The sequence below is a fragment of the Calypte anna genome, chromosome 1 (genome assembly GCF_003957555.1).
Source record: "Calypte anna isolate BGI_N300 chromosome 1, bCalAnn1_v1.p, whole genome shotgun sequence".
Taxonomy (NCBI): domain Eukaryota; kingdom Metazoa; phylum Chordata; class Aves; order Apodiformes; family Trochilidae; genus Calypte; species Calypte anna.
In genome coordinates, this window is record NC_044244.1 from 2737662 (window position 1) to 2754430 (window position 16769).

A 16769-nucleotide genomic window follows, 5' to 3' on the forward strand; every position below is an offset into this window, starting at 1 on the left:
CTTTGGTAAATGTCTACTGTGGAGTCCAGTGCTGCTGTCCTAAATTGTTCTTTTTAAAAACTAATTCACCTGCCTCTCACAGCTGAGAAATATATTAGAGATGATTTATCAACCTCTCTGTCTCCAAACCATCTTACCTCCAAGGCCAGGGTACCTGATGGAGTGTGATCACTCATGAGGACAGTCATATCAGGACAGTCAGACACTGGAATGGTCTCCCAGGGGAAGAGGTGGATTCCCACACTTTGGAAAGCTTGAAGTCTCAGCTCAGTGGGTGCTGGGACATCTCAGATAAACAATAATATGAGAAGGGTTGGACCAGATGATCCTTGAGGTCCCTTCCAACCTGATATTCTGTGATTCTATCTCCAAAACAGGTCCCACCTCAGGATGTCTCCTCACACCTTCACCTACCTTCATGGTCACCATCTCAGCCACTTCCTTGCTGCATCTCTATCTCCTGAAAACCTCACCCCAGGCTCTCTTTTTTTCACTGTCTTGCTGCCTCTCCCTACCTTTTTTAAAACACTGCAAGCAGGTCTCTTACAGGGATGGAAAAGGATGTTTTAGGTGAAGATAAAGTTGAAACTTCAGTTTTACTACAATAAAAAATTAACATGGTTTGAGGCCACAGCTAGGCACCAGCAATCTCTTCTTGATATCCTGGTCAGAGAGGGAAACATAGGATTGGGAAAGAAACATCTGGCTGTATCTAGGAGGTCTCTCAGGCTTCCAAATAATTCAGTGGAGTATGAAGTCTCTTCCTTTTTTTACAGGACTGTCCTGTGGTGCAGAGGGAAGGACTCACCTACCTGCTAAATACAACATTTTCTTATTTTTATTTTAATTGCCTATGGTCTTTGAAGCACCTTTTCCTGTTTTTTTCCCCTGTCTCAGAACTGACTTCTTGCTGTCAGGGTGATGAGTTGGAGGGAGAAAGGTAGAGAAGGCAGCAAAGGTTGCACATCCCTTTGTGAACAGGGGGAATGAGGGAGAGGAGTAAATTTCCTTTCTTTTTGTGCAGGTCCCTGGCTATAGGCAGGAACGGGTGGAGAAAGGCCTGAAGCTCTTTGCCCAGCTCATCAACAACAAAGTTTTCCTCCTGTCCTTCATCCGCACCCTGGAGTCCCAGCGCAGCTTCTCCATGCGGGACCGGGGCAACGTGGCCTCCCTGATCATGACAGTGCTGCAGAGCAAGCTGGAATATGCCACTGATGTCCTCAAACAGCTCTTGGCTGACCTCATAGACAAAAATCTGGAGAGCAAGAACCACCCTAAGCTGCTGCTCCGCAGGTAAGGATGCTCGGAGCTGGAGTGAGCCGGGCTGGGCAATCCCTGCCCCAGTGTTTGACATCAGTATCTGGGTCAAGTTCAGAGGAAAGGGGCAAAGCTGCTTGGTTTTGGGGTGGGCAGCAGAGTGTGGAATCAGGGTGGGATGGCTTCATATGAACCTGTAGGGTTGGCATGAAGCTGTTTGTTGAGAAGTTTGAATGGGGCAAGTAGGACTGAATGAAGAACTTGCTCTCCTTTTCTGGTTTCCTGCTCACTTCAGACTTCCTGACAGGGCATCTCCTCTCTTAGAGGACTTTCCTCCTTCTTCCAGCAACAATTCTGCACTTCCTTCCCTTTCCACAAGCATGGGAATGGGATAGGTATGCAAGGGATATGTATGTAGTAAAGGATATGTACATCTGGCTCCACCTTCCTAGCCAAAAAGTAGTCAATAATTAAAAGCTACAGAACTAAAGTACCTCTGCATTTTAATGGAGATCTTCCAGATACCTTCATAACATCAGCAAGAATCTACATTTCCTGAATCTTATTTTGGACTCTTCATGCTTAAAATGTTAATTTTTACTTATGTTTCCTTTTAACCTGAACATTCCAAGTGCCTTGTGTAACTACAGCTTGTTTATATTCCTGGTGAGTAAATCAGCTGCTGCCATCTCCTTCTTGGGTCGTGGATTGTCCTGCTTTGTTTCTTTTTTATGAAATAACCATGGTCATGTGCAGAGTCTTCTTCAGCTGCACCATGGGATCTTCCATCTCTCCCTGGGCAATGGTGCTGAGAGATTTCTGAAGGCATCAGAAGAGCTGAGCAGCAGAGCAGAACTGGTTTCATCCAAGACCCAGGTTTGGTTGGTCATTCCTGGCTGGTTTGAAGGTGATCTAAAGATCACCTTTGTCTCCTTTTCACTGTCTGAACCAACCCTTCTGATTCAAAGACCCTGAGTAATGTTGTGTGTGTCTATCTTCTGGAGATAGACGGCCTTTGCCACTGCTCAGAGCCAAATCTGAGGAGTTTTCAGCTGATAATAATGGATGGGTTGGGCAGGGAAAAGATCTGTGGTGCCTTCTGGGAGGATTTTAATCTGGCACAAAGCTCACTGTGGAGAACCAGGGAAAAAAAGGAGTAGAAGACACCTCCTGGTATTCAAGGCAGTAATGCCAGGGGCAGAGAATGGACTTTGCTTTGGTGTCAGTTGACTCCTTGATGGGAATCAAGGCCTAAAGCCTGGCTGGTGACTTCCCTCTAGCTGTTTCCAGGCTTCTCTGTGCTTCTTCTCTGATGTTGGATGGCACTGCACCCTTCCAACTCTCTCATCCATTCCTATTTTCTTTTTTTCTTCCCTCTTCTCAATCTCTTTATCTTCCCTGGTTGTTAAGTCCTGTCTTGTCCCAAGCATCCCTTCTTTCCTCTTTCTCCTTCCAGCTCTTTTTGTAACTCTGGCTTTTTGTTGGAAATGAAATGTGGACTTTGGAAGGAAAGCCAGTGAACAAAGAAAGTCCTTCCACTGTTCCAGCCTCTGAAAACCTGTGGCTGGTGTTCCAAAATGGAGATTCTTCACTGAGCAGTATCAGTACAGAAGTTACTGATGAACTTGTGAATATCTTGGTATCTTGGGTCAGATGTTGGTCTGAGTTCCTCAGGCAATTATTTGGAGCAACTGGATTCAACTTGATCTTTACCCCCCCCCCCTCCCTATGAGTCTGTGGATGGGAGGGAATCTTCTGAGACATTTCTGCAGGATTGGTTTTGGGGGTATTTGGAAGAAAGAAGGAGATGGCTGGGATGATTTTCCCAGTCCACTGTTCATCCTAAATGACACCTACAGCCTCAAAGAGATCAAAATTGTCAGAGAGCAACAACAGAAAGGGATTTCAGTTCTTTTTCTCATGATAATGCTAAGTTTGCACCATGTGATAGGTCCCAGAGCTCCTCATCATTCTGGGTTCCATTCCCTTCAAGAAACTCAGACCACGACAAGAATGGGGACTGCTGCAATTGAATATCATCCCATGACCAATGGAAAAGAGTGATGCTGAGTGAGGGGAAACAGGACCATATGGATGGACAACACCTCAAGGCAGTGATCACTGTAGAGCAAGGAAACACAACATTAAGCTGGTAGCAAACTGGGACCATGTCACCTTTTTCTCTGTGTGCAGGCAAGGAAGGAGTAACAGAAAACATCTCTGTTGCCATTCCCTCCCTCACCAGCCTCACCATCTAAGTGAGGTTTACCCAAAAAGCAGAGAAATCCCAATGGAAGCCAGGTAAAGGGCAGCTAGGGAAGGGACCATCACTTGCTCTGTGCTGGTGTAACAGGGCACTGCTTTGGGGCAAGGTTGTTGACTTGTTTCACACATAAAGCTCCAGCAATACAAAGCCTTCCCCTTGCAAGTCTCATGCAGAGGAACTTTATGCTGAAGGGAATTTAAAATTCAAGCTGCAAACCTAAACAAGAACTCCTTGGCTCTGGTGAAAACCAGGATGAAGAAGATCCACTTAAATTCATCCAAAGATTCTTGCTTCCTTCTCGAGCAACCCCAGTGCATGTACTGGAGCCAAGATAAGTTTATCCCATCCTCCTGATGTCCACACCACATTTACAGGTCTGAATAGGTTATTCTGTAGGAAAAGTTTCCCCTGAAGATGGATTTTCTCTCCACCCTGGATTTTTGTTTGGTTGTGGAAAGTGTTCAAGGTCAAAAGGATGAGCTCTGTGAATGCACCACATTAAAGGAATATAATCACTCCCAAATGCCAGGGAGATAGTCAGTGCCAGGAAACTATTCTCTGGTGATTTAGATCTGTCTTTCCTGAGTATTTATATATCCTACTTGTCATACAGCCTAACTCTGAGCTTCTCACATTTGATGGATTTATCCCCCCTGAGCTCCTCCTAGAAGGTCCCCTCAAATGTTGCTGTCCTCCTTTCACTGGTGGAGAAACTGAGGAATAGATCTATAGGGACTTCTCCAGTCACAAGAGAATCAACAGGGTAGTAGGGATTTGCCAGCATCCTAAATCCAAAGCTAAACCAGGAACATAGGATGTGCTCAGTCCTGATCGTGTCCAGTCAGACTTTCTATGGGGCTCAGAGATCTTTGCAATAAGATGGGCAAAGCTGATTTTTAACTAACCCATTGATATGTCCAGCATGGCTAATTCACTCCCAATTTGCTTTTTCTCCCTGACTGTTTTTAGGACAGAGTCTGTGGCTGAGAAAATGCTCACCAACTGGTTCACCTTCCTTCTCTACAAGTTCCTCAAGGTAAGAGGAGCATCACTCCTGGATGAACTGATACCTATTTCTTCTTATGGAGGTTTAGTTGGAGCAAAAATTTCTCAGAAAAAAAGCTTTCTTCTTTAGAGGGAGCTCACTGCCTAATGGCAGAGGGGCTTTTCTGATCCATGGAGAACAAAGATGGGACTCTTATTTAGAGAGGTCTTACATCTGTACAATGGTGGGATTTAAGGGTCAGTGCTGAAACATGAAGGATTTCAGAGCTTGATGGAGACCTGCATTGAAAATGCTTCTCTTTTACTAACAGACTCAAATCTCCATCACGGGATGACCCACATTTTCAGTGCATAGTGGCTGGAGATCTCCTCCCACCCCAGTTCAGAGGCAGCACTGAGGTCCAGTGCCTCCCTCATACCCATCTGCTTTACTCAAACCAGAACCAGATTAGTTTAATTTAAGCCAGAGCCCAAATTCTTCTTGACATTAATCTGTTTCAAGCCTTTCCTGGGCATGACCATCCGTATCCATCCATGGACTCACCAGATAAACCTGACTGTTGGGAGAAGAACCCAACAAGGTCTGAAACTCCTGATCCTGATACTCTCCTTGTATCCCACTGGGAGGTAGCATTGGCTTTGCAGGACACTCATCAGCAAAGGAGTGAAAGGACTTGAAACACCTTCTGAGTCCTTCAGTTCCTCCTGGAGGGTCTCCTTAAGGTGGTGTACAGCAAAAAAGAGTCTTTCAGCCTTTGAGACCTGTCACTGATTGCTGGGAGTGGAAAGTTTCCTCTTGGGGACCCACACTGAGCCTCAAGCATGAAAATGGCCAAGGCACCAAGCTTAGAGGCAGCTTTTTGGGAAGGAGTTGGGCTCTGCACCTCTCCTCCACTCCAAATGCAGTTGCTAAATTATCTCACAGCCCCATTCATAGAGTCATAGAACCATAGAATGGTTTGGGTTGGAAGGGACCTCAAAGCTCATCCAGTTCCAACCCTCTGCATGGGCAGGGACACCTCCCACCAGCCCAGGTTGCTCCAAGCCCCATCCAACCTGACCTGAGACACTGCCAGGGATGGGGCAGCTACAGCTTCTCTAGGAAATGTCCAGCCTAGCCAAGGATGAACAGAATTATAGAATCAGGTACTTGCTTTGGTTGGAAAAGATCTTTAAAATAAACTCCAACCATTAGGCCAGCAATGTCAAGTCCACCACGTCTGAACTATGTCCCTCAGCACCACATCTCCATGGCTTTTAAATCCCTGTCCAGAGACAGTGACTCCAACACTTCCCTGGGCAGCCTGTGCCAGGGCCTGAAAACCCTTTCATTAAATAAAATTTTCCCAATATCCAATCTAAACCTCCCCTGGCACAATTTGAGGCCATTACTTCATGGCTGTGAAAGTTTTGAAGGTCTCTGGGAGTTAATTTCAGTGACTTCAGTATCAGATTCCTGCTTTCAGCTGAAAGGAAAGGATACAAGAAGGTGACTCTCTAAAGCTCTACTTTTATAATAGGCTTTTTTCCCCTCCATTCAGCTGCTTGTCTTCTTCCTTTAGCCTGAGCAGAGGCTTGATAAGGACAAGAGACAGACACCCAGAAGCAATATGCTGCTGGCAGATAAACTAATTAAGTGGGAGACAGGTATAGGAACTGAGAAAGGGGCCACCTGGCTTCAGATTAAGTTGGTTTGGGCTGGGATTTACACCAGATGAAAAGGACCTGAGTCCTTGAGTTAGGCCCCACACTGCAAGAGGAGAGGGCAAGGAGGGGAGAAAGGATGGAAGATGAAGGGGAAGGCAGGCAATGGAAAGAAGCACAAGGAAGGATGCATGGCAATGAATGTGCAGAGGGAAGGCAGCAAGGGGTGCTCTGATTTCCCTGCCTATGGGTTGCTTGTTGCTGTCCTGGGCATCTGACATCACAGATGCAACCATAAAAATCCAAGGACAACATCTTCCCTGGGTCATGGAACTGCTCCTGATCATCCTTATTTCCCTAGAACATGACAGTGCTCAGGGAGACTGCGGGAACCACAATCTATTTCCCTTTCAGACTTGTTTCCAGGTCTTCCTGTACCCATCAGCACATGCTCCAGTGCAAAGCTCTGGCCTGGTGGCAATCACTTGAATAGCTAGCTACTCTGCTAGCTCCAGCACTGCCAGGGACCACTGACACATTTGTCCCATGACAGGACCCTCAAAGAGTGCTTGATGTGGAGGGTGACCTCTTTTCCTGGGCTGTGTGGAACAAACAGATCCCATGGATGCATCTGCTCTGAGTGGCTGAGGATGGCAAACTGTGGCAAACTGTTGAGATGCTGTGTAGGTTGGCTTCTCACCTCTTCTCCTGTTTCACCTCATGGTTGTCTCTCCCCCCCTACAGGAGTGTGCTGGTGAACCTCTGTTCTCCCTCTTCTGTGCCATCAAGCAGCAGATGGAAAAGGGTCCCATTGACTCCATCACTGGGGAGGCCAGGTACTCCCTGAGTGAGGACAAACTTATCCGGCAACAGATTGATTACAAGACACTGGTGAGTACCCTGAGCACATAGAATGGTTTTATAGACATTGAATAAGCCAAGGTGGAAAGGATCCATCAGGATCAATTCCTGTCCCTGTGTAGGGCACCCCCAGAATCACACCTTGTGCCTGAGAGCATCATCCAAACATTTCTTGAACTCAGGCAGGTTTGGTGCTGTGAGCACTTCCCTGGGGAGCTTCTTCCATTGCTCAACTGCCCTCTGGTTGAAAAACCTTTTCCTAACATCTAAACTTTTTTTTTCTTTTGTTTGGAAGGGACCTTAAAGATCATCTCGTTGCAGCTGGCTGTCTAAGTGACACTTTCCACTAGACCAGGTTGCTCAAAACCCCATGAGCTTGTCCAGCCTCCTCTAGCAAAAGGGGATGGAGAGAAAATTATCCCTCTGTGACAATTTTTGCAATCTGACCAGGAAACCTTGTTGAAGACTGACACACATCCCCTAACACAGCAAGATCTGTGGCTGAGGCTTCTGCTAGGAAATCATGTTTGCAAAGACAGATGCTTCCAAGTGGCTTCCATTGTGCCCTGCCCCATGCCTAAAGCATCTCCAGCTCCCCAAAGGCATTGCCTGGTCTCTGAAATCATTTGTAATTGTTTCAGGCTGGACTGACAGGGCCAGTCCTGTGCCAGTGCTTGGATTAGATGAAGTCCAGGAGCACTGGAAGATAAGCATGAACCTTGTGGCATGAATATGAAGACAATAGACACAGGCAACTTATTCTGCTCTGTTAGAAAAAATACTTTCTAGTATCTACCCCTTTTTCCTGAAGTCCAAGGTAATCATCTTCCTACAACAGAAAGACAGCGTTGTCACTGCAAGTTGTCACCTTCCTTGGTAGGAGTGTGAAGTTCATGGTACAGTTTCTTCCTCCTCAAATTTGGGTCTCCTCCAGGTTTATTTTCATCCCACCTCCCTCCATCATCTGCTCTCTTCTCCCTGGTGGACCAGTGGCAGAGCTGTCCCAGCACCCATGACACACCAAGGGCTGGTGTTTGCTGGGCAGATCCTGACTGGGGTGGCAGCTCTGGGCCATTTGGGGTGTCCCCAGTGCTGAGCTCTGGCAGGTCAGGCATAAAACCTTTGCCCATGGGACACTTGTGACCACATGGGACACTCAGCTCATGGAATGGCAAGCCCAGAACCATCCTGACACCCTGTGGTGTTGAGTTAGTGCAAAGCCCTTTTTCTAGTAACAGCAAATATATTTTTATGAGGCTGTATTGGAAGGATCTTCTCTAGAAATATCCTCACCAATAAAAGAAATAAATAATAATGTGTTTCTTCAATGAAGATTTCAGCATCAAGGAGTGTGTTAGAAGAACCAAGTGGAGAGACTTATTAGATCTCATCTAGGGCTAAATGCAGCCATTCCTCTTGAGCAAGCAGAAATCAAAGAGAAAAGAACTTGATTCCAAGATTCCAAGGGGGAAAAAATCCCTGGTGCTGATTAATTTGCTTCAAAATGGAATTGTCTGCACGGTGAAAGATCCACATTGCATGAGTCCAGCTTTAGCTTCTGGTAGGAAATTACACCCTTTCCCCACTTCATTAGAGAGCATCAATTAAAGTGCATTAGATACTGCTTCTGAGTGCATGTGTTTGTGGGCTTCCAGTTTTTCCTGGATACACTAAATTCACTGAGCTTCCAAGACTCTGTGGGAGGAAGAAGACTTTCCAAGTCTTCAGTGATCTTTGTAATTCTGTATTTCCCATGTCATTGTTCTCAGAAGACCCCAACCCCAAACTTTATGATGATCAGACGATGCTCTGAATTTATGAGATTATTTTATTTTCACCTTCAGTTCAGGGACATTCATCTCACTTAACTTTAGCTGCCTTTGAGACCTGTGTCCAGCCCATGTTAGCTGCTTGAACTGTCTTAGATTGTAGTTCAGGTGGGCTGATGCTTTTTATTCAGTAACTACAGCCTAGAGCTGAGCTTCGACAGAATCCAAGTCTGATGAGGGGTTAGGCTTCACTCTTAAATAAGACCACAGTTTCATTTTGCATATTAAAAAAGTGATTTTCCTATTAAATCCCAAGCAGAGGGCTGATTTTCTGTTACGTGTGGTTGTCTAGCAATTTGGAGGCCTGATCTCACACAGAGAGAGGGAGCAGAAGGAAGAAAAATGCAGCCACGGAGCGATCGCTTTCACCAAAGGAAATCCCTCCGATCCTTTTAGGCTTGATATAAAGCAGCCAGCAAAGGGTAGTAATTATACATCAGCCTGAACAAAGCTCTCCTCCATTCTCTTTGTGTCGTTTGATGTTAATCAGCTCTCCCTCTTACATCTCAAGAGCAGACAAATATATCCTGATAGGAATCTCAGCAGATTTACAGAGATCAGCTTCGGTGAAGGAGATTAAGGAGCAGCAGAGTATGAACAGGATTGATCTTCTTTTCTCTTTATTTCTGCTTTATTTTGTTTTTTGTTTTTATTTTTCTGGTTTGTTGGGGTTTTTTTCCCTTCCTTAAAAAGCAGCCTGTCATCTTGTATTAAAAATACATGCTAATGAAACAAAGCAAGAGCTTATTCCATATTTGTAGCCCAGGAATTCCCTGAGTGCTTCCTGCTCTTTACCAAACACACCTGGGCAGTTTGCAGTGTGTGTGGCTAAAATCCACGGGGTTGTTCATGTTCCATGAGTGCTAGTTGACTGCTCGACTGAATTAAATCACAATTCCAGCAGTGTGGCACATTGAAACAGGCTGGTTATTGTAATTTTATTTTTTTTTCCCAGGAAGAGAAAGCCAGGGCTTCTTTTGGAAGGCATTTATTCTGTAGCCTTCATTAATCATGATCAAATATTTTAAGTCGTGGCTTCAAATATGGTTGGAGTGAAAAGCAGATCCAAAGAAACTGACTTTAGAGTAGAAATAAGACAGGGCACTTGCAGACATCTGGAATTACTGATTTTAAAATATACACCTCATTCACTAAATGTAGATTTGTTTTGGTTTGATTTCCTTCCAAACCAGATAGCTCCAGTTTGCTGCCTGCCACGTCCTACAGTTCCTCAAGGAAGCAGCCTCAGTGTCCCAGTCTGTAACCATTTCTGTGCTTAAAAAGGACTTTTTTAGGGTGCTAGGAACTAAGCTGGTTACAGATGTGATTTGCTAGAATAAATGCATTGCAACTAAACAGTATGTCTTCTCCCAAGCTCTGTACCTCAGAGAAACACCCTTTTGGGTTAATGTCCTCACTAGCAGTCATTGCTCACCACCTCTGGTCTGCAGTGTTAATAAAAACCCAGCTAGGAGAGACAGGAAGATCTCATCCCTATGGACTGCCAGCTGCTTTTGCCAGAATCCATGAGTTTTCAGCCATTCACCAGATGTGAAACCTGGCTCCTTACTGTCACTTCTCTGCTGTCACTGGGAGAGGAAAGAGCATCCATCTCCTTCATCGACTTCATTTCTTGATTAAAAAAAAATAAAAATGCAGGGAGTAAAGATCTTGATGTGTGTCAGAAGCTGTCAGGAGTCTTGGCTGAGCAGTGCTTGTGGGTGGCAGGTGGGAGCTGCCCAGGACACATTGCTCAGTGGCGTGGTCTGCATGGTCCCCACACACCTGGGTGTTGAGACCATCATGGGATCTCCTGACAACATATTCCAGGGAGATGAAGATGCTTTTAGATGCCTTTGGTAAGGGCTTTTCAAGGAATTTTGGTGGCAGGGAGGAGACCAATACCAAGATATGAAAGCTCTCCCATGCTTGGACTCTATGGGGGATCTTTCCCCTCCTTGTTCCCTGCCAAGCTTTAATGCATGCTACCCACTTTGGACCTTCCTTAGCCCTATCTAGAAGTGAGAAAAAGATCATAGAATCCTGGCTTAGGTTGGAAGGGACCTTGGAGATCATGTACTCCAACCTCCCTGCCATGGAGGGAGCACCCAGACAAGGATGCTCAAGATGTCTGTCCTAGGAACAGAAACCACAGCAATGTCCTGGTCTCAGAGAAAATCACTCAAACACTGCAGAGAACCCAGAACCAGGGTCCTCCAGAGCTGGGCTTTTATTATTTGGATGCCACTCACCCCTAGTGGGGGTGGGAGTTTGGCTGTGCTAAATACTGCATGTATGTGTACACTTAGAGACAGCTCATGGCTGGGAGGGCTGGCACACAGGAAAAAAAAAAAAAAAAAGCCCAAGGATGTAGAAAAAGGTCAATTAACACAAATCCAGACCTGACATGCCTCAAGGTCACACACAGTCAGGAGAGCAGAGCTCAGAGATTACTGTTGAGCTGACTCCCAGGTCCATGCCTTTCCATGGTGACCTCAAAACCGGGGCTGTCCTTGTGTGATGCTGTCACAGACTTCAAGGTGTGACAAAAGAACAGTGACAAGTGCTGGTGTCCTCCCAGGGCCAGAATGTTCAGCATCTCCTTGAGTGACACTGAAATCTCTCCTTCAGCCTCCTTGCTGTTTCTACCCTGCAGGGCTCAAAGGGAGGCAGTGGGTGATGGAGCAGTAGCAGTGGATACAGTCAGAAGCTCAGCATCCCAAAACTTCCCTCAGAGTGGCTGATCATGCAGGAACAGACCATGGGGCATCCCAGAGGTCTCTTCCCCACAGGTTGACATCAAAGTTTGACAGCACTGAAGGAGCAATGGGATTATTTCTGTGTCTTAGCCTGGTGGTTATGAAGCCAGTCCTGGTTGAAGCACAGGGCAAACCTTACTCTTCCAGTGAGACTTGGAGCATCTGAACTCTGCTAAATTGAGAAAGCCAATGCTTACACTTTTTTTTTTTTTTTTCCTGCTCACCTCCTGCCAGGGACAATCTCTGGGCAGAGAACAGAGAAAACCCTTGGTAGGATTCCCATAGGCATGGTTGGAATCTCTTTCTCCACTGCAAACACCTTATTATCCTGAGGAGCTTCAGTCTGCTGGGAGCACAGATTTTCAGTCTGGGGTGTTAGGATGACTTCTGTAGGGTCCCTGACAACCTCCAGGGAAGAACCACTCAGTGTGTGCAAGACAAAGGTCCAGCCTCTAAAATCCCTGAAGTCTTTGTACTGAGAAGAGTTTGGTGTTCCATGAGAGTTGGAAAACAATGATTGAGAGCTGATGGGAAGCCTGAGGCACCTCTGTCCAAGCTTCTGTGCTCTGGGGAGGGTGATGGTTTCTATAAGCAACGTCTGGGTTCCCTAAAATATTAAAAGTTGTTACCCCTTAAATGAGCCCAGAGGTTTGCTGCCTCCACCTCTCCTTGAGACCACCAAGAGCAAACTCCTCTCTGTGCAGCCCTTTGAAATAATTGCCTTCCCCACTCTTTCTTCTTCCAACTGAGCTGCAAAAGAGGAGAGCAAAGAGCATTTTAGTCAGGGCATGAATGATGGGGGCTCATACAGGCAGAGAAGAACAACCAAGTTTTAAGAGCAAATCACCTTTGCCAGCTTCCAAGGAGATGAAAATTCACATTGAATGGTGGGTACTGGGGTGGTGAACACTGCTGAGCACCTCCAGGAGATGTTGGCTCTTCTGGAGCAGCAGTTAAAGGCCTGGCAGGGTAGCCCAGGTTGTTTTAAATAGCCTTAAGTATCTTCATGTGGAGAACTGACCTGAACTCCAGGTGTCTGCATGAACCACACCACAGAATGTGTTCTGACTGCTATCAGCTGAGTTCAGATCACTGAGAGAGATCTGAAGAGTACTTTGGTCTGCAGAACCATGTGGGACCCCCACAAAACTCTCAGATAAGATGATTGCTTCATTTCCCTACCAATGTGCAATGGGAGTGGGGTAACTTAATAGCCTCAACACTGGATGCATTTCAGCAGGGCTTTTCATGTGTAGTTCTGTGATCCTTTGAGATGAAAGATGCCACAGAACTGTAAATCTGTGCCATTGTTATTATCATCTGAATTGATGTTTCTTCAATACTCCTGGAAGTGACATATAAATAATAGCATTATGATCTAATCAATATCTTGTATTTACATCCCCCCCTTTCATCCAGAAAGATCACAGAGCTCTTTGTAAGCAATATCTTCACAAGTCTCTCTTAGCTGAGCATAACAGCACCAAAGGGACCCTGGTGAGCCAATGCATAATTATATTGATATGATTTCACCCAGTTTCAGGCCACTTTCAGATCCCACTGACTTTAGCAATGTAAGATGGAAAGGGATGGAGAGTCTCTTGCATACTACACAAGGGAATTTGCAGTCAAGGCAGAACTTGTCTTAAGGCATCAAAACTGCCATGTCTGCACTTGTAAAAGGGGCACAGGAATATCTAAGGAGTGTATATAGCCAGGAGCACCACTGAACACTCCTTCCAAGTGCAAAGGTGTACCAAATTTATAAAAGTTAATAAACTTCACAGTCCTCTAATCAAAAGAGAGCAGAATGCTCGACACAAACCTGGCCAAGAGTTAGAGGGCAGTTTGCTGTGTGTGTTTAAGGAATTTCTCCCTCACCAACCCATATGCTTTGAATTTACTCTTGGACAGAATCTTTGGAGAAAATTAAGTTCTCCTCAGAAATGAGAGGCCTCTGTAGTTGGGTCAATTTTTGTGTTCAATATGTGAAAGCAAAAAAAAAGTTTTTGTTGCTTTTCTTTTGTGTTTCTTTCATTAAGATGCTCTACTTTTCAAAATAATGTAAATCTTCTGGAAGGGTCATCTTCTGCCTGGGGCTGAAGATGGACAAACTAAGATGGCTTAAAGATTGAGAAGACCTTTTACCTGACTTGTCAAAGGCAGGTGGCAAGGCAAGGAGAACACTGGTGAGTTAGGTCACCTTGCCAGCTCTCAAGGGAATGTGCAATTGGTCATCAAGGAAAGCACTGGACACCAAGGAAAGCAACCAGGGTCAGGCTTGATTGCATTTTTTGATGGTTTCTGTGAAAAGAATATATCAATCAACATTGTCTGGTACCATTTGGTATTTTTTACTGAAAGCACAAGAAACCGAGTTGGTATTCTTGGGCTTCATGGTATGAAGTCAAGCCAGGATGCCAAGGACATGGGGCTCAAATCTATGGGGATATTTCCACAGGTATAGTTGTTTCATCTCACAGTGGCAAGTGGCATGAGAAGCAAGCTTGGAAAAACCTCCACATCAGCCCCAAGTCATCAGCATCAGCTGGGAGGTCACAGCTGAGATCCTGAATTAGCCAAATCCTGAATTACTTTTCATTTACTGGGTTAGGGGATAGATGCAATCACCCCACGTGAAATCAGATCCCCATGCTAGGGAATAAAAGCATCCCCCCAAGAGGGAATACTCTTGGTACATATTTTTCCACTTATCACACCCCAGATCCCTCTGGCTTTGTAGGACCCAGGGACCTGCAAGAGGGTGGCTGCCTAAGGTTGTCCCCAAGGTACTTGTGCTGCTGTGAAAGACACAGAAGGTCTCATTGCCTCTCTCTCAGGTCCTGAGCTGTGTGAACCCTGACAACGTGAACAGCCCCGAGATCCCAGTGAAGATCCTGAACTGTGACACCATCACTCAGGTCAAGGAGAAAATCCTCGATGCCATCTTCAAGAACGTGCCCTGCTCCCACCGGCCCAAAGCTGCTGACATGGACTTGGGTATGTGAGGGCACACCAGACCCTGATTTCCTTGGGGCAGGGGGGAGAAGGGAGATGGGAGAGAGACAAATGTAACGTAAACACTCTTTGCTGGAGCAGGTGGATGTCTCCAGAGTGGCTGTACCCTTGGTACAGAGCAGCAGCAGTGGTCCGAGGGCAGGAAAAAAGGGATTAAATTGATGCCTATCCTCCTGGCTTATGAAATCTTTGGCCTTGAGGACTTCAAAAGACCAGTAGTCACCTTGCTTTTCTGCCCATAGAATTCAGCTTGGGCAAAGGTATGGAAAAGGCAGGACTGGGGTTATTGTTGTTGTCCTACCAAAGATTCTTGGGCAAAGAGCACCAAGTGACCAGGTTGGTGTTGTCAGCAGTGTTGAGGCTGCAGAGATTTATTCCTTTTCCTCCTCTGAATAGAGAAGGTTTGGGTTATGTTTATCTTCTTGATGAGGTAGTCCCAGCCCAAGTAGTGTTAATTACACATTGAGTGGGTCCAGGAAAAAAGTTGAAGCATCCTCCATTCAGTGACCTGCATCCATCTCCCCCCTGCCTGCTTCCTCCTCCTGCCAGCAGCAGGGCTGGGAGATGTTGCTCTGAGGTTTCTTCTCTGTAGAGGAGTAGGAGGTCATAAGGAAATATTAATCCCTCTGTTAATATATTAATAAATTCGGGGTTTTTTTGGTTTTGTTTTTGTTTTTTTCAGTGGTTTGCTCTTGTATGCATTGATCTGCCTCGAGGGTGGAAAGAGCTGTAGCAGCTTCACTTAGATTTTTAGGCAGTCATGTTTTTGATCTCTGGGACACACAGGTACAGCCCAGTGCCTCAGAGAGCAGAGTACATTTTTGCCCAGTATCTGGAGGAAGGATGCTGAGAGGAATGAAGTATCAGAAGTTAGGGTCCAGAGGCAAATGTGATACTGCACAGTATCAAGTGTGAAAGAATGTAGAAAAATCTGCTCAGAGGTGTCTCACAGGGAGCTGGGGACTGTGTTGTGGCTTTATCTGCCAGAATTTGCCCTCAGCAACCTTCAGGGGAAGAGATTTGAGTGGAAAATGATGGAGTTTGTAAAACCCATCAGAGCAGAATAGGAACCAAAAGGAGAAGGAATGGACTGATGCTGAGAAACAATTCACAGAGTAATGGAGGTGAGAATGGGAGGTTAGGTGTTAAAGTGTTCAGTGTGTGTGGATGTATGCAGGGAAGGAGGGGATTAGAATAACAAAATGAGCTGCCAGAACCAGCAGCAATAATGAACAGATCACGTGCATCACCCAGAAAGGACCCAAGGTGAGCAAAAGGGCAGCTCAGGCAAGGTGGCAGGGGACGCAGTAGACCAGAGGAGTTGTATTTCCAGCCAGATATCTTGACTTTTTTTGGGGCTGGATGGTGACCACAGAGCCAGTTATGTGCAGATATCAGGCTGGGTATGAGAGCAAAGTGTTTGTTCTTCTCTGGGGATGAGTACTGCACCAGTGCTGGGAGGCAGGAGTGTTACCTGCATGTTGCAATTGATAAATTAGACTTGGACCAGCAAGGTCCAGAAAGTAGAATCATCAGATCATAGAATCATCATGGTTGGAAAGGATCTTCAAGACCAATCAGCAGTCCTACACCACCATAACCACTAAATCATCTCCTGAAACACAACGTTTTGTAAAATAACCCCAAGGATGATGACTCCACCACCTCCCTGGGCAAACTGTTCCAATGCTTCAGCACTCTTTTGGTGAAGAAATTTTTCCTAATACCAGTTTGAGCCTCCCCTAGTGCAACTTGAACCTCTTTCCTCTTGTTCCTGTCACTGGGGAGAAGAGGTCAACACCCACCTCACTACAACCTCCTTAGAGGTAGTTGTAGAGGGCAAGTATTTATGAGTGTGTGCACTCTCAGGGGACAGAACTGTCCATACAGACTGGAAACTGCTTAATGGGATGGTGTCTGGCCAGTAGCATTGATGCAGTTGAAGAAGAAGAAAAAAACAAAACAAAACAACACACAAACAAACAAAAAAATCCCCCAAACCAGCAATCATTAAAATAAAACCACAAAAAAAAAAAAAAACCCTAATCTAGTAGAAGAGCCTTGCCAGCATCAATATAGTTGCAGACTCCTTTAGCCCAGCAGCTGACTATGTAAGAGGATCAGGGCTGG

General features: G+C 45.6%; 1 protein-coding gene across 1 annotated transcript in view; it reads left to right on the forward strand.

Annotated features, from left to right (window-relative positions):
- Window positions 1-16769, forward strand: part of PLXNA4 (plexin A4) — a 479396-nt gene that overhangs the window by 432305 nt on the left and 30322 nt on the right. The window contains 4 exon segments of the mRNA XM_030459775.1: window positions 1025-1293; window positions 4493-4559; window positions 6917-7063; window positions 14462-14621. Coding sequence (XP_030315635.1) covers window positions 1025-1293; window positions 4493-4559; window positions 6917-7063; window positions 14462-14621 — 643 coding nt within the window.